Source organism: Patella vulgata, chromosome 5 (genome assembly GCF_932274485.2).
Source record: "Patella vulgata chromosome 5, xgPatVulg1.2, whole genome shotgun sequence".
Lineage (NCBI taxonomy): Eukaryota > Metazoa > Mollusca > Gastropoda > Patellidae > Patella > Patella vulgata.
In genome coordinates, this window is record NC_065883.2 from 66977251 (window position 1) to 67002968 (window position 25718).

The 25718-nt window shown below is 36.8% G+C and overlaps 1 protein-coding gene across 8 annotated transcripts in view; it reads left to right on the plus strand.

Annotated features, from left to right (window-relative positions):
- LOC126820425 (synaptotagmin-16) overlaps positions 1-23606 on the plus strand; it is a 112680-nt gene extending 89074 nt beyond the window's left edge. For all 8 annotated transcript variants that reach the window (XM_050548386.2, XM_050548383.2, XM_050548385.2 and 5 more), the window contains 5 exons: positions 15497-15776; positions 16277-16434; positions 17905-18091; positions 18919-19131; positions 19908-23606. In XM_050548386.2, the coding sequence (XP_050404343.1) occupies positions 15497-15776; positions 16277-16434; positions 17905-18091; positions 18919-19131; positions 19908-20011 (942 nt within the window). In that variant the 3' untranslated portion in view covers positions 20012-23606. The remainder of the gene's footprint in view (positions 1-15496; positions 15777-16276; positions 16435-17904; positions 18092-18918; positions 19132-19907) is intronic.
- Positions 23607-25718: the final 2112 nt, after the last annotated feature.

The following is a 25718-nucleotide window of genomic DNA, read 5'->3' on the forward strand; positions in this document are numbered from 1 at the left end:
TAAAGGTGACGATATTCCAGACTAAAGACAAATACAGAATTTCAGATCTTATACAATATAATAATGTAGTCTTATTTAAAATTATTTAAACTCATTAATCATAACAGTTTAGGCCATCAAAACTAATCAACAGCAACCATGTATTTGGTTTTGGGATGATCAGAGCCACAGTTGCTCAGTGAGTAGGATGTTGGCTCGCTAACCTGGAGGTCTCTTGTTTGATCCCTGAATTGGCCGATGAAGTTCAGCAAGATTTTCAGTTGACAGTTGGAATTCGATATAAGAGAAGGCCATAGCGCCGCTATCCAGGCAAAATTCCCCTTATAGCACACTGCATAGCATATGCCCATCTTCATTAACCCAGGAGGAACAGAACAGTGCACAAGGATGCTGAATCCAATTGCATTTCCATTTTTAGACAATTCGGAATGACCTTGAGATCCAGACTGAAGCTTTAAAAGTCAAATAAACTTCAACAATATATGAAGTAAAAAAATATTCAAATTCATAAAAAAAATTTTGACAAGAAGTGACCCATGCACCACCGTGATTTGCTAGTCGCAAATTAATCAGCAGAAATAATAATGGAAATTGGTAGCTGACAAAAAATCAAGGTGTTACATTTAACTGGCTTCTAGGTGATTGATTAAATAAAATGGTTGTGACAGTTCCAAATTGTATCACTACTGCTTGAACATTTTACAATATTCAATATTTCTCAGGAAACTTAAGCAGCATAGCGTGATAAGATTAATTAGAAATGTGTCGAAGAAAGATTATTTTACCTCAAAATGGATTTGCAATAATAATTTCTGTTCTGTCCATTAGGGAAGACCAATTTAATTAATTTTTATTTAGTTCTTTGTAAGTAAAACAACAAAAAATAACAATATTCGTGACCTAGAGTCTTAGGTGTTGGGCTAATCTCAGTTGGGCTCTGAGGCTATTTGCCTGAAAATGTTCTTTGTCACCAATTAAATTTCTATGATATATGGTCTCATTCTCTGATGTTTGTGCCTGAAAAACTGAAATACATTGCCTCAAAAATGACAGTCTTTTTTTGGTAAAATTTAATGTATTGTGTGTGAAATAGCTTTATTTAACGTCCGCTTCCATTGAGATGATATCACAGACAAGTTTAATGTATTAGAGCAATTGACCTTTTAACCCTTCAGCACTTGGTGCATGTAAATATGGACTATACCGGTTTCATGAATTGGCATTTCGTAGATCTGAAGAAAAAACCCATAATATGATTGAGAACCTTTTCTTTTTGTTAAAATTTCATTTTAGAGCAATTGATCTTTTATCCCTTATGCACATGGCGTGTTTAAATACTTACTACACTGGTTTCATGAATTAACAATTCATTTAAAGTTGCTTTTGGATCCAGGTGTCCAGAATGTTTTAAAACAGTACCCCTCCTCTGATCACTGTTACCTATTGGTGGGGGGGGGGGGGAGGGGAAGAGGTTGGCATGTTGCAACACAAGGTCTGTGCTGAGAGAGAGACACAGACTAGGTCTATTCAGGACTAACACATAGTTCAATTTTATTTCAATAATTCGCTTGCGCTTAGGGGTCTTTAGCAGTGGTAGAAAACTGAAGAACCCGGAGAACACCCATGAGGTTGGACAGGTGACCCTACTCCTTGTCACTTACAACCGGGGAATTGAAACCACGCCAGCTGACTCAATGATAGACCTTAAGATACAGCATGCACCTGTTAACCATTCAGCCATCCAACCCCACTACCTCCCCAACCCCCCAAGGTATGTGCTACCAGAAAAAGAAACCATGGTGGCTCACCGTGTAAGACATTGGCTCACTGACCCAGTGGGCGCATGTTCGATCCATGAGTTGGCTGAGAAAGTACCAGCAATGCAATGAGGACCCATGATGTCACAGTGAATAAGACCTTAGCTCACTAACCAGGACGCCACATGTTAGATCCGTGCATTGGCTGAGAAAGGTCATCAGGATTTTCCGGCGTGGTTCCCCCTTGTCAGTGGTGCAGGACAGAGGGCCTGACAAGGGACAACATGTATGGTCATTTAAATGGGATGAAAAACTAAGGTCCTGGATAAAATTTCCCTCGTAGCACACTGTATGATGTATGCCCATCTTCGTCAGCCCAGTCGGTACAGAACAGTAGGATGTTAAACCTCATTTCATTTCACAACCAGAATATCGAGATTTTAAATGCAATACTCTGACAATTACTTGCTATTTTTACTTATTTTAATTCTTGTTTTTTACTCAGGATTAAATAAAGCGACTTTGAGTGATGACTCATTACTCAAGTACACATGCCACTTTGTTGGACAGTATGAAATTCCATCTTGAACCCCCTTGGGGTCCAGGCACCTTAAAGTTCTAAACCACTGGACTAGATGCTAATTCAACATAGAAAGAAATAATTTACCTAAAGAAAAATAAAACAAGTCATGGGAAAATAAAAGAGAGAGAGAAATGGGGTTTAACGTCCACTCGACACAAACTAGGTCATTTCGGGACTAACATATGTTTTTTTAATTTTATTTCAATAATTCGCTTCCGCGTAGGGAAAATAAAACGTGAGTGGCGATTTCAAAGTCTGAAAATGAAATTGGGTTGGCCTAAGTAAGGAATTAATTATATGGTAGTGGTAGTCATGGTAGTGTCCATCATGTTATAGAAGATTACTCGTTGTCTTGTCAACTTCTACCACCAGCAAAGCGTTGCTAACATATACACATATTCACCATTTAATCAATTATTGTTTTCATGGATACAGAGAAACAATCTCAAATAGTAAGTGCAGGAGGACTGCACTACACACAAAACAAAATCTACAAGATAAACCTGCGGACAAGACAGAAGACATAGACATTACAAGAAATAAGCATATATCAAATCAAGTGAATGGATCCTGGGGCCAGCAGTGTCATTGCACTGTACAGTCCCGGACCTGTAATGATACAGGGTTAACTCAAAATTAAAAAATAATGATTTATGATAAAGATGTAACAGAAATAATGCAACCGATCTTGACAGTGGTTGTCTCTTCAATGGCCATTATCATGATAAAGACAAATACTGTAACGTCACAGATAATTAAGTAAGCTATCAGCTGATTTGTCGTCTTTTCCCATTTAACCTTGTCAGTGGTGCAGGATCAGAGGCCTTGCAAGGAAAAGTATCTTGTCATTTGGATGGTATGTAAAACAAAGGCTGTGTGTACACATTGATGAAAACATAAAAGAGATTTTAGCAGTTACAATTTGATTGTCTATTAGAAACTTGTATATAAAACAGACGAAACTCTGGGGACAGTCTGTTAGTGATGGTTAAATGACTTGTATATTACTAGAGGAAACATTGGTTCCGGTTCCATGATTATAGATAATAAACCTGTACTAAAAGACTGGATGTTCATCCTTTTATAAATTGTAAGTCTGCGATTGTATTTTCTATCTAATGATGAAATTAACAATTAATGATTACTAGGCGTAACACACCGGAGGTAGCTTAACTCCAAAACCAGAATTGGTTGTCCATCGCCACCAGGGCTTTTTGTTACTCCCTAGTCCAAGCTACCCCTATATACCAAATTTCAGCCTTGAGACAGCCCTAGTGTAGCCATCAACCCTGAACAGACAGACAAACAAACAACGGTCACAAATATTTGTATAGATTGTATTATTAATGTTACAAAACGTGTAACACAGCTTGTAGTCTTTATTCTTTGTTGACACTATGACGTCAGACATTTGATTAACCAGTCAGTGTTGATGTTTCTAGTGGGTTACCCACAGTTCCATGTACCTCACCATGCACCAGACCATTTCATTGGCTAATCCCTCACATCATCCAGATCACAGGTTATATAATAACTCTTCCAGATTCTAGTGTAGTAAAGACAAGTAAAACGAAGAAACGAAATAGGAACTGTGTTTTAATTAGATTGGACATTTAACCCCATTTCATTGTTTTGGTTGGCAGTTTAACTTAATTGTCTTGTATAATCAAAACAGAAATATATATTGGTGATTTATTCTGAAGAAGGAGAATTAAGTTCATTGTAAGGATTAGGCTTTAGATTAAATTAAATTAGATTTGTATATGCCCCAAGATGTAAAGCTTATGAACCACCTGCTAGACAAGGTAATAAACAGACTTTATTATTAGCACTGTACAAGTTACTATTAAAGGATACAAACAGGATTGGATGGTTTAGCTATGGATTATGTTGGACACCATTCAAGAATTGCATACATATGAAGAGCCATGGTGGTTATAATGATGCAGGCTTACAATCTCATTTTTGGCACAGAAAGTTCCTCAGGGAACAGAGGTCCTGTGTACACATTGGAATGCTTGTAAAAGGTCCCTTAGCAGTCGGAATTCGATATAATAGTAGGCCGTAGCACCGCTGTCGGGGTAAAATTTCACCTCATAGCAAACTGTATGGCGTATGTCCGTCTTCATTAGCCCAGTCGGAGCAGAACAGTAGGACATTATACCCCATTTCATTTCATTTTCATTTTTAAATAGTACACTGCAAGGCATGTACCCACCTTCATTAGCCCGGTTAGTGCAGAAAAGTAGGAGATTAAAACTGTCTTAATATATATAGCGGAACAATCTGAGTTTTATATAATGTAATAATATAATTATGACTCTACATCAGAGTGATGTAATACATATATAATCAAGATGTAGTCAAGTTGAATGCGAATTCCCAGTCTTTGATCTCCAGTTCATTTAGATCATTTGTTTGTAAACTTTGATGTCCAGTTGCTAATGGTTGGGGAATTAATACATAGGATTATTAATGCCATGTTAGTTGTGAATTGATTTCCCTTGATGAGCAGTTTGTATTCTTGTTTAGTCTTAAACTCGGATGAGCAATTTGTATTCTTGTTCTTATTCTTGGAGTTTATATTCCTATTTAGTCTTAAACCCTGATGAGCAGCTTGTGCTCCTGTGTACCGTAAACCTGGATGAGCGGTTTGTAATCCTGTTCAATCTAGAACCTGGATCAGCAGTTTATATTTCCTTCTAGCTAAAACCTGGGTGAGCAGTTTGCATTCCTGTTCAATCTTAAACCTGGATGAGCGGTTTGTAATCCTATTCAATCTTGAACCTGGAGGAGCAGTTTATATTCCCTTCTAGCTTAAACCTGGATGAGCAGTTTGTAGTCCTGTTCAATCTTGAACCTGGATGAGCAGTTTGTAATCCTGTTCAATCTTGAACCTGGAGGAGCAGTTTATATTCCCTTCTAGCTTAAACCTGGATGAGCAGTTTGCATTCCTGTTCAATCTTGAACCTGGATGAGCAGTTTGTATTTCTGTCTAGCTTAAAACTGGGTGAGTAGTTTGTATTCCAGTGTAGCTTAAACCTGAATAAGGAGTTTGTATTCCTGTTGCCTTCTGAAGTTTAAGCTGACTTGATCAGGTGGAATTCCCTTTGGCTCACTCAATAGATTCACGGTTTTGATTCCTGACAGCGGGAAATCATGTTTAACTTTATTTTCATTGATTACATTTATTGTCCTATTGTCAAGGGCTGGCATTGAGTCAAATGGCGAGATTTCGATTCCCCGGTTGTAGATGACAAGGAGTAGGTAGAGTCGACTGTACAACCTGGTAGCTTTCTCAGGGTCCTCTGGCTTCCTCCCACTGATAAAGACCCCTACGTGCAAGCAAATTATTAAAATAAAATTGAACCATATTATGTTAGTCCCAAAATGACCTGATTTGTGTTGAGTGGACGTTAAACCCCAAGTCTCTCACTCTCTCTTTAAATAGTAAGTGAAGGAGGACTGCACCACACAAAATTTACACAATAACAAATACACGGACAAAACATCATACTCAGGAAAACACAAACAGACAAACAATTAAAAAAAAAGTGAATGGATCCGGGGGCTAACCATAAGCATCCACTGCGCTGTACAGTCCCGGGTCTGTAGTGACACAGACTTCACTCAAATTTGAAAACAATCAGGAATACAACAATCAGGAATGTAAGCATATGTAGTAAAATTCAACTATACAAGTAACCACATCAGTGAAATGTATAAAAAAGCCGTCCAAACCTAAATGGTCTAAAATCAATCAAGAAACGTTTCAGTATTCAATACATATAGTGCACATGTTCCATCCGTCACAAAAACAAAAACAAAACTGAATACAGAGAAGCAAATAGGAAATGTAGACTGTCTCGAATGACATCATATCTTAGAAGGTGATAAAAAATCACAATAAAAAGGGCGATAATCCAGATAAAGTAACATTAAAAGCTTAAAAACTATAAGTTTTAGTGACTAATCAGAATTATTAAGTTATGTAATTGTACAATTTATAATATATTAATATAATACCCCACACAAGAAATGCAAAACAGGTATGCTGAAGAAATTCTACTATGTAAGTGTTATAAAGGCATAAAAAATAATGGAGGTAATTCAGACAGGGTTAGGTAACTACAGAAAATTTAAAATAAAAGTTAAATTGGATCATTATCCAATATGTAGTCGGTTATATACTTATAAGAAATGCCAAACTTGGTATGTTGAAGAAATGGAAGTTTCGAAATTTCTTTTAAAATGCGTAATTGTGTACCCTTTGGCAGTGCATTTAAAGTAAAGAGATTTTATTCGGTTATATACTTATAAGAAATGCCAAACTTGGTATGCTGAAGAAATGGAAGTTTCGAAATTTCTTTTAAAATGCGCAATTGTGTACCCTTTGGCAGTGCATTTATAAAGTAAAGAGATTTTATTCGGGAGAAAAATAGTTCTTTATTGTTACATATTGTTAAAAATCGTAATGCCTGTGAATAGAAAACACTATTATAGCGTGGTATCTGGTATGTTACTATAGATTGACGGATATTTTACTACTTCAAAACCAAATTTGTCCGTTTTGTCGAAAATTCCGACATTAAATTTATTGTTAATTATATTGATGTCCAGGTCAAGAACAGATGCATTTATAGTGCCAGAATTTTCTTTATTTAATATTAGTTCAGGAGGATATATTTCATAGTACGATAATAATTAGATACAACTGTCTGAATGCTTTTGGCCATGTTTTTCTTCCCATAAATAAGTTATAAATGTTGTAAAACTAGCCTTGATGTCACATCTCTATGGTAACTGAAGGTCAGGTGTGAACAAGTTCCATATGAGTAGACACTTTATATTGGAAACATTTGACGATGGCATGTCAGGTTTTTCAGTCCCATGTCCTCGTTCAAATATCACAGTTAATTAGTGTAAAATTCCCTGTTCATGGTCTACTATTTTAAGATGCAACATTCACCCAGATCAACTTTTGTTTAAACTTTCAAGTCAAGTATCTTCCTCTCGTTATCTTTAACAAAATTTTTTTCCATGTTGTGTTCAGGATATCACAAAGAAGGTTCCCAGTCTGTATTGACAGATTAGATGTAATATTGACATGAGCTACATGTAGTTGTGCTTCCAGCTTATTGTTCATGTTCAATGGTGTTTTTATACCTTGTGTGATAATTAATGGTACATGTCCAGGCTTGGTTTAATGGTGTTTTCCTTGCATCTGTATTGGGAGTATGTACCTGTTTTAGGTTCCTAGTTGAAGTTCAATTGTGTTTTTCTTACATCTGTATTGTGACTGTGAATGTGTTTTAGTTTCCCAGTCAGTGTTTTATTATGTTTCCCCGTGCATCTGTATTAGGAGTATGAATGTGTGTTAGGTTCCTAGTCGATGTCCAATTGTGTTGTTCTTACATCTGTACTGGTTTAATTGTGTTTTTCTGACATCTGTATTGGGAGTATGAATGTGTTTTAGGTCCCCAGTCGATGTCCAATTGTGTTTTTCTTACATCTGTACTGGTTTAATGGTGTTTTTCTGACATCTGTATTGGGAATATGAATGTGTTTTAGGTTCCCAGTCGATGTTCAATGGTCTTTTTCTTACATCTGTACTAGTTTAATGGTGTTTTTCTGACATCTGTATTGGGAATATGAATGTGTTTTAGGTTCCCAGTAGATGTTAATGGTCTTTTTCTTACATCTGTAATGGTTTAGTGGTGTTTCCGTGCATCTAGACTGGGAGTATGAATGTGTTTTAGGTTTCCAGTAGATGTTCAATGGTCTTTTTCTTACATCTGTAATGGTTTAGTGGTGTTTCCGTGCATCTAGATTGGAAGTATGAATGTGTTTTAGGTTCCCAGTCAGTGTTTAATTGTGTTTTTCTTACATCTGTACTGGTTAAGTGGTGTTTTCCGTACATCTGTATGCATCCTAGTCGAGGTTCAGTTGTGTTTTTCTGACATTTGTACTGGAAGTATGAATGTTTTTTACGTTCTTAGTCGATGTTCAGTGGTCTTTTTCTTACATCTCTACTGGGAGTATGAAAGATGAAAGTGTTTTTCATGTCTATTCAGTGTTCAATGGTGTTTTTTTTTTTACCTATGAATGAAGGGTTAGAAACTCTTGATTAGAATATGAATATCTTGGCCATTTCAAGTCAATTCCATCTTCTTTATTTGTTACAGATATATCATAGGCCTGGTTTTCAGTTTATTTTGTCAGTTGGATCTACTATTATATAGTTTTGAAATGTTATTTTCCTGTTACATGCAAATTATTTAAACCAATTGTAAGGAATTTATTCTGTGAAGTGGAGAAAATTGAATAATATTCTAACATCAAGATGAGGGTAAGAATAAAGAATGTTTTGTTTTATCACAAAGAGAAAATGGTAAAATATTATACCATGCAAGTTACATTATAAGTACAAGTATCCAATTCTTTCACATCAATGATGAAAAAGGGGTAAGGTGATTTAGTGGTCTAATACATGGTTTTGATATAAGCCTGCAGTACATGGTCCTCCGGGTTCCTCCTAATGCTAAAGACCACTATGCACAAGCGAATTATTTAAATGAAGTTGTAGAGTAAAACATCTCTCTCTCTCTCTCTCTCTTTATATCAGGTTAGTCAAATGTATGTGCTATTTAATTATGTGTAATTAAGTCTAAAGATGATGAAGTATTCCCCAACGAACAGAAGTACAGTACAAACCTTTTGTAGAATAAAACAGGAATTCAGTATATATCGAACATTAAAAAATATTTACTCGACTTAATGTAATTAACTGGACGAGAAAACTGATTTTAGATGCACAGGACATTTTTAACCTTAAGCCAGACATACATATTATAGATAGCAATAAAAACACGGATATAAAAAACAAATCGGTGTCAGACAAAATGACCTGCACAAGTGAGGGATTCTCATTCTAATTCACAGAGGTATTGCGAAAGCCTTCTATATCTGTAGGGGGTTTGATGGCCGGTTAGCATTAAAAACACGGATATAAAAAACAAATCGGTGTCAGACAAAATGACCTGCACAAGTGAGGGATTCTCATTCTAATTCACAGAGGTATTGCGAAAGCCTTCTATATCTGTAGGGGGTTCGATGGCCGGATGGTTATTGTGTGCACGCTGTATCATAAAACCTGTCATTGAGTCAACTGGTGTGGTTTCGATTCCCCGGTTTAAACCTCATTTCTCTCTCTCTCTCACTCTAACTCTGTAGACTGACCTTTATAAGTACAGATATGCCTCATATCACACCATTTGGATCAGATGCATTGTTTACATTAGACGAAGTAACTTAAACTGGTCCAGGCAGAATGGTGCCTTTGACTCATTTCATATACCCAATTTATACTAAATAGGAAATATATTTTATTCGGGTATATTTCAAACACCTTTATTTTTCTAATACTTCAAAAAAAGTGCACTAGTGAATATTCGCCACTGATCAGTGTGTGTGACAAAGCATAAATTTGTGCTCGTCAATGTCTATATGACAGGTGCCTTATTTCCAGGATGGTAATTAAGCAGAGCCAAGTAACTGAAGCATTCTAAAAGCTGACTTGTTTGAAAAAAAAAGATAAAGTAATTATTACTTCATTAGCTATTAGACGGAGAGAAATAAAAAACTACCGAGAACAAATTGCAAAAGAATTTCTTTCACTGGAATCTAGTAAAGGGATGTCTAAAGGACTCCCAACTCAAAATTGTCCGCTGAAACCCTGTAGCGTTTTTCATAATTAGCATAAATCCAAGATTTCCGCCAATTGGACTTTCTGGCCTCCATATCTTGGAAATGGCTCGTTTTAGAGCAATAAATGTACTATCATTAGATACAAAAGTGATATCAATGATTCGTAAAATAAAATTATCACAACGGCAGCAGGTCATGGTGTGACGCCCCGACGTCACAATGACGTCATGACGTCACACTGTCGTTATTTTGACGTTATTTTGATACTGAATAAGCGGGTTTGACGTGATTTCTGATGTCTTAGAGAACTCAGAATGAGCGGTCTGTGACCTAGTTTGTTTTTGTGACACTGACTTATTAGACTGGAAACCAATCTGGTGATTGGCTTGGAATCCAGTCTGGGTTTTCCCCAGATATTTGAAACTTTCTTTTGCTAATTTTGTGAAAAGAGTCGTATTTCGACTCTGCCGGGTGAACTCCGGTCACCCTTGAGCGTTTTGCGAAATTCAAGATGGCGTCCAAGACGGCCGCCATTTCAAATAATCCCCCATAACTCCCATAGTATTTATTCTAGGACGATAATTTTGGGGTCTAAACGTATGTTACTCGGGTCAAGGAATACACTGAAATCATTCATTATGTTGTGGGGTGATTAGATGACAGTAAAATCTAAAATGCCAGACAATAGGGGCCATTATTTCACCAAACCAAACTATATCTAGAGACAAACTATATATTTCTGGATAAAGCAACATATGAGTGATGTGATAACATCACATACATGCCTATTAGGGGCTCCAGGGCAGCATGAGCCGTACCTGAAAAGGAGGGCACAAGCTGTTTTGTGAACATTTAAACAAACAAATTCTACCCACAAAACACGAAAATAACCCCCAGAAAACTAGGCAATATTCAGTTTAATCCTTTGGTCGTATTTTTGTCCCCCACCTTTCGAAGAAAGCAGGGGACTATTAAAATGGGTTCGTCCGTCCGTCTGTCTGTCTGTCTGTCCGTCTGTCTGTCCGTCTGTCTGTCCGCCTGTCTGTCTGTCCGTCACACTTTTTGGGACACAATAACTCTCTTCCTAATTGAGCTAGAATGTTCAAACTTGGTGTATGTGTTTATTAGGTCAATGCCTTGATGGAGTTCGAAGATGAGCATTTTCCGCTTAGGGTAAGCAGAGATAAGCAATTTGATTGGTTGATGCTTTGGGACACGATAACTCTCTTCCTAATTGGGCTAGAATGTTCAAACTTGGTGTATGTGTTGATTAGGTCAATGCCTTGATGGAGTTCGAAGATGAGCATTTTCCGCTTAGGGTAAGCAGAGATAAGCAATTTGATTGGTTGATGCTTTGGGACACGATAACTTTTAATTGAGCTAGAATGTTCAAACTTGGTGTATGTGTTTATTAGGTCAATGCCTTGATGGAGTTCGAAGATGAGCATTTTCCGCTTAGGGTAAGCAGAGATAAGCAATTTGATTGGTTGATACTTTAGGGCACGATAACTCTCTTCCTAATTGAGCTAGAATGTTCAAACTTGGTGTATGTGTTTATTAGGTCAATGCCTTGATGGAGTTCGAAGATGAGCATTTTCCGCTTAGGGTAAGCAGAGATAAGCAATTTGATTGGTTGATACTTTAGGGCACGATAACTCTGTTCCTAATTGAGCTAGAATGTTCAAACTTGGTGTATGTGTTGATTAGGTCAATGCCTTGATGGAGTTCGAAGATGAGCATTTTCCGCTTAGGGTAAGCAGAGATAAGCAATTTGATTGGTTGATGCTTTGGGACACGATAACTTTAGTTCTAATTAAGTGAGATTGATGAAACTTGGTGTATAGATTTATTATATGAATACCTTAACTAAGTTCGATAATGAACATTTTTTGCTGAGGGTAAGCAGAGTGATAAGCAATTTGATTGGTAGAAACTTTGGAACACAATAACTCTCCTTCTAATTGAGGTAGAATGTTCAAACTTGGCATAGGTGTCTATTAGGTGAATGTTTAAACTTGATGTATATGTAGATGTTCATTAGGTGAATGTCTTGACTGAGTTCAATAATTAACATTTCGAGCTGAAGCTAAGCAGAGCTAATCGATTTCATTTGTCGATGGTTTGGGACAAGATAATCTTGATTCTATCTGATAGAGAGTGATGAAACTTAGTGAAAAAAATAAATGTGCGATTAATTAATATGTGTCATCTATTTACTTTGCAATTTCGGCGGGGGACATCAGCCTCACTGTTGGCTCGTTTTATTTAATTTGAGTCATTCTATTTGCCCATGACTTGTCTGTGTCTACGGTTGTATGCAGTCTGTGACTTGCCATGTTTTAATTTGCATTAAAGACAGTACAAACACAAAATACTGTACATTCTAAGCCATCCGTAGTGCATTTACAAGCAAGCGTACTGCATGAGGTGTCATTCTTGTATCCGCATCTGATAAGATACATGACAGACCCCGGAGCAAGTTGGCCGGTTGTAGTGTTATCAATTTAGTATTCTTCACCCAGCAATGGCTTGTTGACGAGCTCTTTTTACATTCTCTGTAATGCATCATTCATTGAGCAAGACTGCCATGTTTGAGTGGGGATGATGACTTTTAGATGTCCATACCCACCAGTGTGTTTCAGGCATCGATTTGCTAGAACTCTGTCCATAACAAGCTGACATAAATACATGTGCAGTGGCCTGTGTAAGCACCGATTCTACTACTCCGACGAGTGAGAGAGAGAATACAATCAAGCTCTCACCACTTCCAAAGCTGTATTAGCATGCAACCGTGTCATATCGAGTAAGAGTATGGGCTGACAAGATTCCAATGATAATTGACATGTCAACGGTTGTTTCTTCTTTGATTGGTGATTCCATTGTGACGTGATTCTTGTCAGCTTGTTATGGACAGAGCTCTTGCAAATCGACGCCTGAAACACGATGGAGGGTATCGGCATCCGAAACTGGAAATATATCGTCATCGTCCACATTTAAACCATGTAGTCTTGCTCCAACGAATGATGCATTCGTATGGAAAGTAAAACGATGTCACCACCATGCTATTGTGTGGCGTTCACTGGAAGATCGCAATCCACCGGAACTTGACCCAGAAATGTATTGCTGGGTTAAGAAGACTAAATTGAGAATATTACAATAGGTCAATTGCTCCTGTGGCTCATCAAATGTGGATGCACGAGTGACGCCCCAAATAGTACGCTTGCTTGTAGCTGCACTAGGGGTGGCTTAGAATGTATAGTACTTTGCACCTGTGAAGTCGCAGGTTGCAACAAGACACATGACTAAAAGATTAAACTGAATATTACCTCGTTTTGTGGGGGTATTTTCGTATTTTGCGGGTTGAATTTGCTTTTTTAAATGATCAAAACACAGATTGTGCCCTCCTTTTCAGGGTCGTCCCATGTGACCCTGGGCCCCCTGTTAGGCATGTAGTGGTATCGCATCAATCATATGCTTTTATGTCCATAAATATATAGTTTGGTTCGGTGAAATAATTATTGTCCAAACCGCCTCTATCTGGCATTTTGCATTTTACTATCATCTAATCACCCCACCCCATGGATGATTTCTTTCGATATAATCCTTGGCCCCCAAAACATACGGTTAGACACCAAAATTATCATCCTAGACAAAATAATATGGGGGTTATAGGTGATTAGTTGAAATGTAGGCCATCTTGGACGCCATCTTGAATTTTTCAAAACGCTCAAGGGTGACCCAGGTCCAATCGGCAGATTCTTAAAGAGGACACCATAGGCTACTAAAATCAATCATAAAAAAAATCAGTTTGTACAACTTCCAGGTTCAGCCATAGTTCTGTCGGACTAAGTGTTTTGACGTCAAAAAAACGTCAGTGTGACGTCATTGCGTCAAAATGCTGTCATGACGTCACACTATGACCTGCTGGCGTCATGATAACCCTTTTTTCCGATTCGTTGATATCACTTTTGTATCTAATGATAATACATTTATTGCTCTAAAACGAGTCGTTTCCAAGATATGGAAGCCAGAAAGTCCAATTGGCGGCCATCTTGGATTTATGCTAATTATGAAAAACGCTACAGGGTTTCAGCGGACAATTTTGAGTTGGGAGTCCTTAAGACATCCCTTTACTAGATTCCAGTGAAAGAAATTCTTTTGCAATTTGTTCTCGGTACTTGACAAACAGAAATTATATCTCTCCGTCTATATAAGTAAGACACATAAACATGGCAGCGTAAAATCAATAGCAATAAAATTTCAGAAAACATAAGATCATTTCACATCATTGGCAGCCTAAGCCCTGAAAATGAAATTTTTGTCATTTGAAATGGAATGAAACTATAATTTAAACAAGTGGGTATATGTTTTGTTTGTCATTTATTTTGGAGACCGTTAGTGGAGCTACCAGATTTATTGATACTTACCTACATGGCCTGAGGTCACCTTTTGTTTTGACTTGTTTTAAATATACTGCATACTAAACAGAAAACGGATTATGTAGGTAAACTCTCATGTTTATCACACGGATTATGCGCAAATTAGAAACTGATTGAAAAAAACAATTTTGATAATGCACAGATACTTTGCAAATTAGATTCATATGTCACGTTTTTTTTTTAATTATCGTAAAGTATCAGAAATTCATGATAGTAATATGTCACTTGATATTGTCATTGTAATGTAAAATTTTTTAGAGTGAAATAAAACCTGAACCATCGCGTGCTTTAAGATCAGCTGATCAACTATAGTTGGCAGTGCCAACAAAATCAAGAACAAAGTATGGAGATCATGCTTTTCTGCGATGTGGTGTAGTTTTATGGAACAGACTTCCCATAGACATCAAAAGATCCGAAACATTAAACACTTTTTAAAGTCACAGCTAAAGACATTAATCTTCAAGCAAATATATGACTAGTTCTCTTGAGCAGTTTACCGGAAAGAATTGCGTTCTACAAATTCATAATTTATTATTATTATTATCATAGCCTATTAACATTGTCAGTGGTTTAAGCATCTAGTCATTTTGATGGTACAAAATAATCCACTGACTGATTGTAATAGATATAACAATAGTTTGTAGTGTCCCTTTAAGGACCGAAGTAGTTGGATGGCCCTCATTTGTTTGATTCTCGCTTGTACCTGACAAGGAGTATGGTCATCTGTCAAACCTTGTAAGTTTTCTCAGAGTCCTCGGGTTTCCTCCCACTGCGATAGACCCCTACAAGCGAGCAAATTATTGAAATAAAATTGAACCATATGTTAGTCCAGAAATGGCATATTTTGTGTCGAGTAGACATTAAATCCCATTTCTCTCTCTCACCCTTTAAGGGCCAAATTTCACTCCTGTTCCACTGTGTGGCGTGTGATTCATACGTCTTCTTTAAACCTCATCAATTTCATATCCAAATAAGACATATTGAAGATTTATTATTGTCCTATTTTTCAGGAGCATTTATTTGATGTCAGTGACTTACAGAACGAACCTCCATTAATCTCGAAGTGTGGTAGTCTGGAAGTTACGTTCCGTTATGAAGCAAAGCGTGGCAAGATACACATGATGATACACCAAGCTCAGGAAATCCCTGCTAAGGATCGGGGTGGGGCCAATAATGTACAAGTACGGGCGATGTTACTACCAACCAAACGGCAGAAACACAAGACAAAGGTAAAGTCGGGAGAAAATCCTGTCTTTAATGAAGATATTGTTTTTAATAAAATTTTCCCAGGTGAGTAATTTTATTACTGAATTCAATTATGAAATAAAATGGAGAAATGATTATACATAAGGCCTACATAAGACTTGTGATTGTTAAGTCTAGAAATATGTCCTGTTATTTTCAGGCCTAGAATTATACAGTTTGTGATTGTCAGGTCTAGAAATACATGGCCTGTGGACTACCCAATGGCAAATGCTGTCACATTTCATCTGCAAGGAGCAGTCTTCTTTTGCTTTTACAAAGCATAAACAAAGGTTTATCCTTATTTTAATGTTTTGTATAAAATATTATCTGTAATCCAGGACCATCAATCTTCTGGAGAACGGACAAACCAGTGACATACAAATGTGTGTATTTAATACTTTTTGTGTGCGATTGTAGTATATTTTCAATGTGTTCTATGGAGAGAAATTGCTATTTGGAAATATAGTTTTTGTCATTTAGAGAATCACAGAGTAGCCCCCTTATATTCAGTTGTTATACATATATCTATATTTATAATTATATAGATGATGTACAGAGCATGGGTGTACGATTCAGATTGTACGGTGTCGAGAGGATGAGGAGAGAGCGAATGATAGGAGAGAGCATTGTGGGTTTTGCATCGTTAAATTTAGATGAGGAGCAGACACATTGGGTTGTGCTGGAACCGCGGAGTAATTTGAGTGTAAGTAGATTTAAAATACAGATCTGATGCCATCCTTTGATGTTGCTGTACCATTATTTCAAATAATGGTACGCCCAATGTGCCAAGCGTACATAGGCGTACGAGCTGGGGGGGCAGCCGCCCCCCCATTTTGGGCACCAAATGCTGGGAAAATTTGGGCACACAATTGTATTTTGTAAAAGTTGTATAAAAAAAGATATTGTGTTCTTGAATGTGTCCAATTTAACAGCAAATTTATTATTATTATGTAACATACTAAGAACCTAACTACATTTTTTGGGCACCAACCACCACCGCCCCCCCAGTCAAAAATTTCCCCGTACGCCTATGCAAGCGTACATTATTTAACGCCCTCAACCATTAAGCCACACTTCGACATTGTAATAATAGCAGAGTTGTCTCCCTCTATTTTAGAAAACAGCACTTAAAGTTTTAATGTTAAATGTGTTTGCTATGGGAACACTATAGTTTCTTACTCAGTCACAAGTGCAAAACAATAGAAAGACATGTTTTCGTTACTTTGAATCTGAAATGTATCAGAAGAATTTTTATGAAGGAACCCAGTTCGCAAGCAGGATATACATAGTGCAGATCATTACAGCCTATATTCTAACAGCATGGACTAAACAAATATTAGTCTCGTCGGAGTAGATAGCACAGAGGCCTAAAGAATTGTCCAGATAGCGGAAGCAAGCCCCCGGAACCTCATTTTGTCTTGCTTTACCAAGAGCCCCCCAAAATGAATCCGTTGCAACGAGCGTGTAGCATCCATTGTGTATACAGTAACTGGCTGTCGGAGTCATATACATTCATGCAATGACTTACCGGAAATGTTGTCCCTTTCCAACATATTTACAATGCAAGACATACAAGAATCTCTGTAAGACCTTTGACCCTGTTTTTTTTTTCTGTCCGCATTTCGATTGTGGTTGAAGTGAAGACAACATATTTTGGAACAATCAACGACTACAGGATACATATTTTGATTAAATGGGATAAGACTATGGGTATACTTGTAGATCCTTACTTACTCAATTATTTCAAAACAATTGAAATATTAATGGGTTTTAAATCATAATATTGTAAAGTTTAAAGAAATTTGTGTGAAACTGAAAAACAAAATCACTTTTACGTTTCACTAGTACTATGATTGAGGAGTAGGGTGGCCAAATGGATTAGCACATGCTCTTTAGATCACAAGGTCTGTCATTAAGTCAAGTGGTAGGGTTTTGATTTCCCGCCTGTATGTGACAAGGAGTTGGGTCTCCTGTCCAACCTTGTGGGTTTTCTCCAGTTTCCTCATACTGCACAAGTGGATTATTGAAATAAATTTGAACCATGTTAGTCTCAAAATGACCTAGTTTGTGTAGAGTGAATGTTAAAACGCATTTGGATTTATAGCACAACATGCTTGATCAATCATGTATGATAATAGCCTAACACACAAATAATTTATTTGTCTGTTATTAGGGAGATTCAGGTTTTGACGTAGCGAGTTTATCTCGGAGTGATAGTGCCTCATCTACGCAGTCCCTTCAACATGGTGGTATGCCAGAATTATTGGTTGGTCTCAGTTATAATGGTACAACAGGAAGATTGGCTGTGGAGGTGATCAAGGGAAGTAACTTCAGAAATATGGCAATGAACAGAGCACCAGGTAACGTATTACCAATATATTAAAAGACTTCCATGTTAGCACAGTGATTCTTAACCAGTGTGCTACAGCACACAGGTGTGCCGCAAGATCTTCGTAAGTGTGCCGCGAAATTTGAAAATGCGAAAAACCACATGATCCTAATTGAGCATTTACTGGTTTCTACTGGTTTCTACTGGTAAGCTCATAGCTGTTGTTTTTTTTCTTTATTTAGTTTGAGTCATTCTATTTGTCTGACTAGTCTGTGTCTACAGTTGTATGCCGTTTATGACTAGCCATGTTTTTCTTTTGCAAAATTCAAATATTTTTCATATATTTAGCCGGGTGTGCCTCTCTTTTTTCGTTTGTTCCAAGGTGTGCCGTTGACAAAAAAAGGTTGAGAACCACTGGGTTAGCACATGAGCGCTGTATCATAAGGTCTTGTCATTAAGTCAAGTGACATGGTTTCTTTTCGCCGCTTGTACATGACATGGAGTGGGGTCTCCTGTCCAGCCTCGTGGATTTTGTCTGGTTTCATCATACTGCTAAAGACCGTTAGACGCAAGTGAATTATTAAAATAAAAATGAACCATTTGATAGTCCCGAAATGACCTAGTTTGTGTCAATTGGACGTTAAACCCCATCTCTCTCTCTCTCTCTCTCCAGCTCTCTCTCTCTCTCTCTCTCTCTCTAGCCTTGACAGATAATCGGATGTTTGGGTCCAGACTTGAAAGCTAATCTAATGTGTTGGTCCAGCACGGTACTTAATCAACCAATGAAAACTATAAGAGGCAAAAGTTTATTGATATTAATCATCAAAGGTTCTAAAATGTTGTTTATTTTATTTACAGATACGTATGTAAAACTGACGTTAATGTCACCAACAGGCCAGGAATTACAGAGATGTAAAACCTCAGTACGACGTGGTCAACCTAATCCTTTATTTAAAGAGACATTCATGTTTCAAGTTGCTTTATTTCAACTACCAGAAGTCACACTCATGGTGTCTGTTTATAACAAGAAAAATATGAAGAAAAAGGAGATGATAGGATGGTTCTCATTAGGTAAGTGTGGTTTAATGGTTGAAAAAGGAATAAATTTATACTACAGGAGGGCGTCGCCAGTGGGAGAACCTGGAGAAAACCCAGAAGGTTAGACACCTGACCCTACTTTTTGTCAATACAAGTGGGAAATCGAAACCACGCCACTTGACTCAATGACAGACCTTATGATGCAACGATTGTGACATATGCCGATGTGCATTAGCCCATTCGAATCAGAACAGTAGGACATTAAACCCTATTTCATTTCATTTCTATGTTTGTTTACGGTAGATGAATACATAAATGAATAAAAAATATGTCCAGTTAAAAAAATCAAATACTTTTACTATTCTGAGAAAAATCAAATAATAAGCTAGATGTCTGCTCTTTATCAAGCGGGGGATCACGGTGGCTAATTGGGTAAGACGCTGGCTCACTAGCCTGGAGGTCGGGTGTTCGACCCCTGCATTGGCCAAGAAAGTTAATCAAGATTTTCCGGTGTGTCCCCCTTGTCATTGATACAGGACGGAGGGCCTGGCAAGGACAGCTGTCTAGTCATTCAGATGGGACAAAAACTGAGGTCCCGTGTACACATTGGCGTGTGCATAAAAGACCTCTTGACAGTTGGAATTTGATATAACAGTAGGTCGTAGTGCTGATGTCCGGGCAAAGTTTCCCTCTTAGCACACTGTATGGTGTATGCTTGTCCTCATTAGCCCAGTTCGGAGCAGAGCAGTAGGACGTTAAACTCCATTTTATTTCACTTCTTTATCAAGCATGTATGTATATATTTACAGGCATGAATAGTAGCGGAGAAGAAGAACAGGGTCATTGGAGTGATATGAGAGAGAGTAAAGGGGGTGATCAAGTCTGTCGTTGGCACGTCTTACTCGAATCCTAGAGGAATTCCTACGCATTTCCTTGACCATTTGTGGAAATATGTCAAGACGGAGAACTGTGTAAATAGGCCTATATTATATTGGCATGAAAAAAACAATATAGTGCAATTTTCAACCAGTGCTTAACTTAAACTTCAAACATTTAATTCTGAAGTAAATAACGGGAACCCAGACTACTAGCAACTTACAAAAAAAATAAGACATACAAGAAGGTGACACAAAGCTAGTGATCAAATTGTAATAATATTATTAACTTCAACATATTCTCCTTTCCAGTTAACAAATTGACTGCTGTCGAAATGTTTTCGATTTTGAAGATTTGGTGTACTTTGTTTTAGTCGTACGAACTTCGGAACACTAGAGATTCTGATCAGACGGAAATTTACTTTTATATAAACCGGGATTTTCCCTGAATGTTAAATCTCAGAAAAAGATTTTTCTTGTGAAATGTATTATATGTATGTGTACATTATGTCTTTGTAAAAAGAAATTTACAAATATACAGATACTTTCTTTTCTTATAAAATTTCTGTCATATCTAAAATGTTGCCATGGGAAATATTGTGTCAAATTTATACTATTTGCATTTATTTATTCCTTTGCCTGGCATCCACTGCCCTTGAGAAACATGGATCTGTACCTGTGATATAACTATCTAATTGTGTCTATATTTCTATAGACATTATAAACCATACCCAACAGCAGTTTCATAATATTTCTAAAGACATTATAAACCATGCCCAACAGCAGTTTGATTATATTTCTATAGACATTCAAAAACCATATATCCAACAACAGTTTGATTATATTTCTGTAGACATTATAAACCATTCCCTAACAGCAGTTTCATAATATGTCTATAGACATTATAAACCATACCCAACAGCAGTTTCATAATATTTCTACAGACATTCAAAACCATACCCAACAGCAGTTTCATAATATTTCTATAGACTTTCAAAACCATACCCAACAGCAGTTTCATAACAACAGAATATTTCCGTGCCAGGGTTGATGGAAATAATTTTGACCATGATCACAGTATGCCAATATTGTATAGCATTCAACCATATATGGTGTTTTCACTTGTATAGAAAATGGTTCTTAGCTCCAATTTAAAAAATCTCAACAAAATCATATATTGCTGTAAAAAGGATTATTCCTACAAAATCCAACCATATAATATGGTGTTTATCCAGCTAGTAATTATGGTTCTTGTTACAGAGGTCAACCATATATGGTGTTTATCCTTGTAATAATGGCTCTTGTTAGAGAGGTCAACCCTATATGGTGTTTATCCAGCTAGTAATTATGGTTCTTGTTACAGAGGTCAACCATATATGGTGTTTATCCTTGTAATAATGGTTCTTGTTAGAGAGGTCAACCATATATGTTTTTTATTCTTGTAATTAAGATTCTTGTTATGTTTTTATTAAATGGTGTAAATATAATTTTATGTTGTTATATTTGGTTGTGTTATGATAAAAATAAAACCCACCATATTATTAAATAGGCATATTATGATAAAAAACCTCCCAAATTAAAAGGTTATTTATTATGATTAAAACCCCTAATATTAAATTGTTACATAATGATTAAAACCACTGTATAATTAAATGGTTATATTATGATAAAAACCACTATGATTAAATTGTTACTTTATGATAAAAACCACTGTTATTAAATGGTTATATTATGATAAAATTTACCTGTCAATTCGAATTTGAAGTTATTTAACGGTAAGCATAATAAATACAGTTCCATTTATAGTTTTTATGCTTAAAAATAATTATAAAGTATTTTAAAAATGGCTAAATCCTTGGGAAAAATGTCTTGCTAATTCGAGTTAGAATTTGACTGACTGGCAGGCCCTCTAACCTGCACCACCGACAAGGGGGGGGGGGCTGGGACCACACCAAAAAATCCTGATGAACATTCTCAACCAACATCTTACTCACTTCGCCACCGTGGCCCCGGTGCAGATGATAAAAACACCATTGAATGTAATCAACAGTTAGATCTCTCATTTCAGACATCGTACGGATCGATAAAATATTGCGGATTACAAAGCATGACAGAATACTCAATACTGAAACTTGCACAATGCTCTGTCTGAAACATGACCTGTACAACCGATTTTGTTATATTCTGTTGTTATGTTAAAAACACCATTAAAGATACATTATGGGAGATAAGATAAAGAGATGGCAGTTCTCGCTATAATAGTTAAAAACTAGATAGTGTAAAGGTAATTTGCTGAAAATTTCAGACAAATTGATCCACTATGAGCCGAGAAAGAAGCCTGTGAAATTTTTGCATAGTCTCGGTTATCATTACTAAAATCATTAATATAAACAGCATAGTCTCGATTATCCACTTTTTCTGATTTAATTATCTTTGGCCGTTAGCGGCATATATGAATCTATTCCAGCCTACATCGAAGGCTAGCCTTGACATCGAGAGTTTATTATGGTCTGGATAAGTTAATTAATGTCTAATTGATAATTTAGATAACATTTCAGGCCTAAAAAAAGACTTGTAATAAGCAGATTTTGCTCTTGCATAATGCATGTTTAAATGTAATATATAATTCTATAATAATATCATATTGTTAATTTATTTTATTTGTTTATATATAATGTATATGGGTTGTGATAATGTACAGAGTCAAATTGTGAACCATGTAAGAAATTGGAGCTGGTGTATTTTTAGAGTTTAAGTATAGGCTATTGGAATAAAGTATTTATAATGTAGGTTGTGAACTGTACAGAGAAATTTGACTTATTGTATCTAAATAGGCTATTGGGATAAAATTAATTAAAGATACATTATGGAAGATTAGATAAAGAGCTAGCAGTTCTCACTTTAATAATTAAAAACTAGATAATGTAAAGGGAATATGCTGAAAATTTCAGTCAAATTGCTCCACTCTGAACAAAGATATTAGGCCTAGCCTCGATCATCATTACTTAAGTCGATAAACATAGTCTCGATTATCCATTTTTGGATTTAATCATTAATGAGCGTTTTGCAGCCGATCGCATTAAAATCCAGTGAAAATCCGACACATAGATAGCATCGAGAGTTGATGAAGGTTTTTTCATGTTAATAAATGTCTATTTAATAGTTTATATAACATTTCAGGCCTAACCAAAGACCTGCAATAGACAGATTTAGCCGTTGCGTAACGTATGTTTAAGTATTTAAAAACAAGACGAAGAAATACCTTACAGGTTTACTTTTCTTGCGAGTTTATCTTATATGTAAATTTGGTAAAGTACATGTGTTTATCATGAGAGTATAGGTGTTTATTACAGCTTAAAGAATAAAAATGTTTGATGGTCGTATATTAAAAGGGGGTGGTAATATATATTTAATTCCAACTTCTAGTTTCACATGATATATATATATAAAAAAACCACCAATTGATGAGATTAAGATGGAAACCATAGTCACAGAACCCAAGTCACCCACACCCACCTGCCACGCCTGCTGAAATACATGATAATGTTTGTTGTTATTTTTATTTGGATGTATTGCTATATGTTAGTTTAAAATTATATTCAACCTGTATAAATAATAATTTGTGGTAGCCATGTTTTATTGTTTTTTATTTTATTTAGTGACCACATTGAATATTTAATGTGGACGTAAATTGTCACCCTTGTCCGACTCACCATAATTCTTGGTATGTAACTTTATATCCATTGATGCTGGGCAAGTATTGTGGAGTTGTTGCCAAAATACGTCAGAAATATCCCTTGAACTTAACCGAGTCGTCATTCCTCGTCCGATTTGTATAGATGCTGCCTTAAGTGGGTCCACATTCGCACGTGATTGAGTCTGTAGATTGCACCCAGTTTAATTGAAACTGCCTTGTTGATCTAAATAACTTAAAAAAAAACGATGCGGTAGATAAAAAAGATCTTGCATCCATTCAACATAAATTGTTTCAATTGCTAGGATATCTGTAACGTTCCCCCAGTGATATACATATAGGGACTCGGAGGTGCCAGGTCCTATTATGTCCTGCACTACTAGTGCTGGACAAAGTGAAACCAGAAACCTTATCGGACATCACCAGGGCCAAATTCGGACCCTACTGGGATGCCACCACACCGTTTCTAGCAAACACGGTTCACAAGAGATTGACCGACGCATGAAGGGCAACGCTATAAAATTCCTATGGCTTCCGTGAGTTGATGTTCATCTGCCGGTAAAAGTCAAGAATTATGCCAAAACTTATATCTCACCGTGTATCAGTGTTTTCTTTGTATCTCTAATACATCTCATTCGATCCGCCACAGGTTAGTGGGTCCAAAAGCTAGGGGGAAATAATAAGAGAAGTGGGACATTTTTTTTCTTAGAATAAAGTCTCGCCCAATTTACGGGTCCAAAGGGCTGGATTTCTCGTACCCGATGATATAATCACAGTCGTTGACGCTATAAGGTCGAGTAATGGTGTCGGAGGAGAGTCCGAAACTGACGGAAACATGGTGCTATACCAGTCAACTTTATCCGTAAAGCCTGCTCGGATATGATTCGACAGCCCCATGAAACTGAAACGGCTACATATTCCAGTCCACTGCGTGTTTCGAAAGTTGGCAACCCTTGGGCGACAGAACAGTGTAGGTATCGAGCTGTACCGCCTCTAGCTTCGGAAAAGAGAGAAATAGGGTTTAAAGTTGCAATTTCATATTTTTAAGTTATATTTTTAAAATTTATTAAAATAAAGCCTTAAAATAGATGGTATCTATAAACAGTCCTGCCTGGTTAAAGAATAATCATATTAATCCTATAATTCACAATTGCCAGTTGAGAAATTGGCAAAAAAATCATTTGCATCCTCAAAGTCAAACGTTTGAAGATAACTACTCCATGGTGGAGAATAGAAAACAAGGGAGGTAATTGTGTTATTATTTCAGGTGTAAATGAGTTTTAAGTGTGAGAATGACACCTATGATCATATAATAGGGATTTGACAACCTATTGAGCAAAAGACATAGAAATAATTATTGTTTGACTTACTTAGAAAATATGAAATTGTAACTTTAACGTTCACTCGACATAAACTAGGTCATGTCGGCACTAACATGGTTTTAATTTGATTTCAATAATTCGCTTGCGCGTATGGGTCTTTAGCAGTGGGAGGAAACCGGAGGACCCAGAGAAAACCCACGAGGTTCGTTAGGCGACCTTACTCACTGTCACGTACATCCGGGGAATCGAATTAAACCACGCCAGTTGACTCAAGGACAGACCTTATGGTACAACCATTCGGTCATCCAATCCCATAAGTTTCGGAAAAAGTAATTGTATTAATTTTGACTTTAAAAGGCAGACTGGCGGAGCGGGGTAGGGACGAACCACATTGATTTCAGACGGGCGAGAGGAACAGTTCGATGAAACGAGGACCATGAGACCAGCCGTATTCGTGGCATGGCGTGTCCGACCTATGTTGTTCGGCCGGTGTTTTTCGAATTCAGGTAAATCTGCCTGCGATCGACATGAGTTTGTCAGAATCGGGGTGTTGTTCTTGGTTCAGCGGCCTACTGAGGCTGTAATGAGTGGACTTCAGAAGGGCAGAACTCTCCGCCGCTCCCATTCATCTCCTCTGTGTAACGACCCATTGCTTACTGTGATATAGTACCGATATGTAATAGTAAAGCTAGTTGTGGTTACATCTCGTTTATTATAACAGTGCAGGAA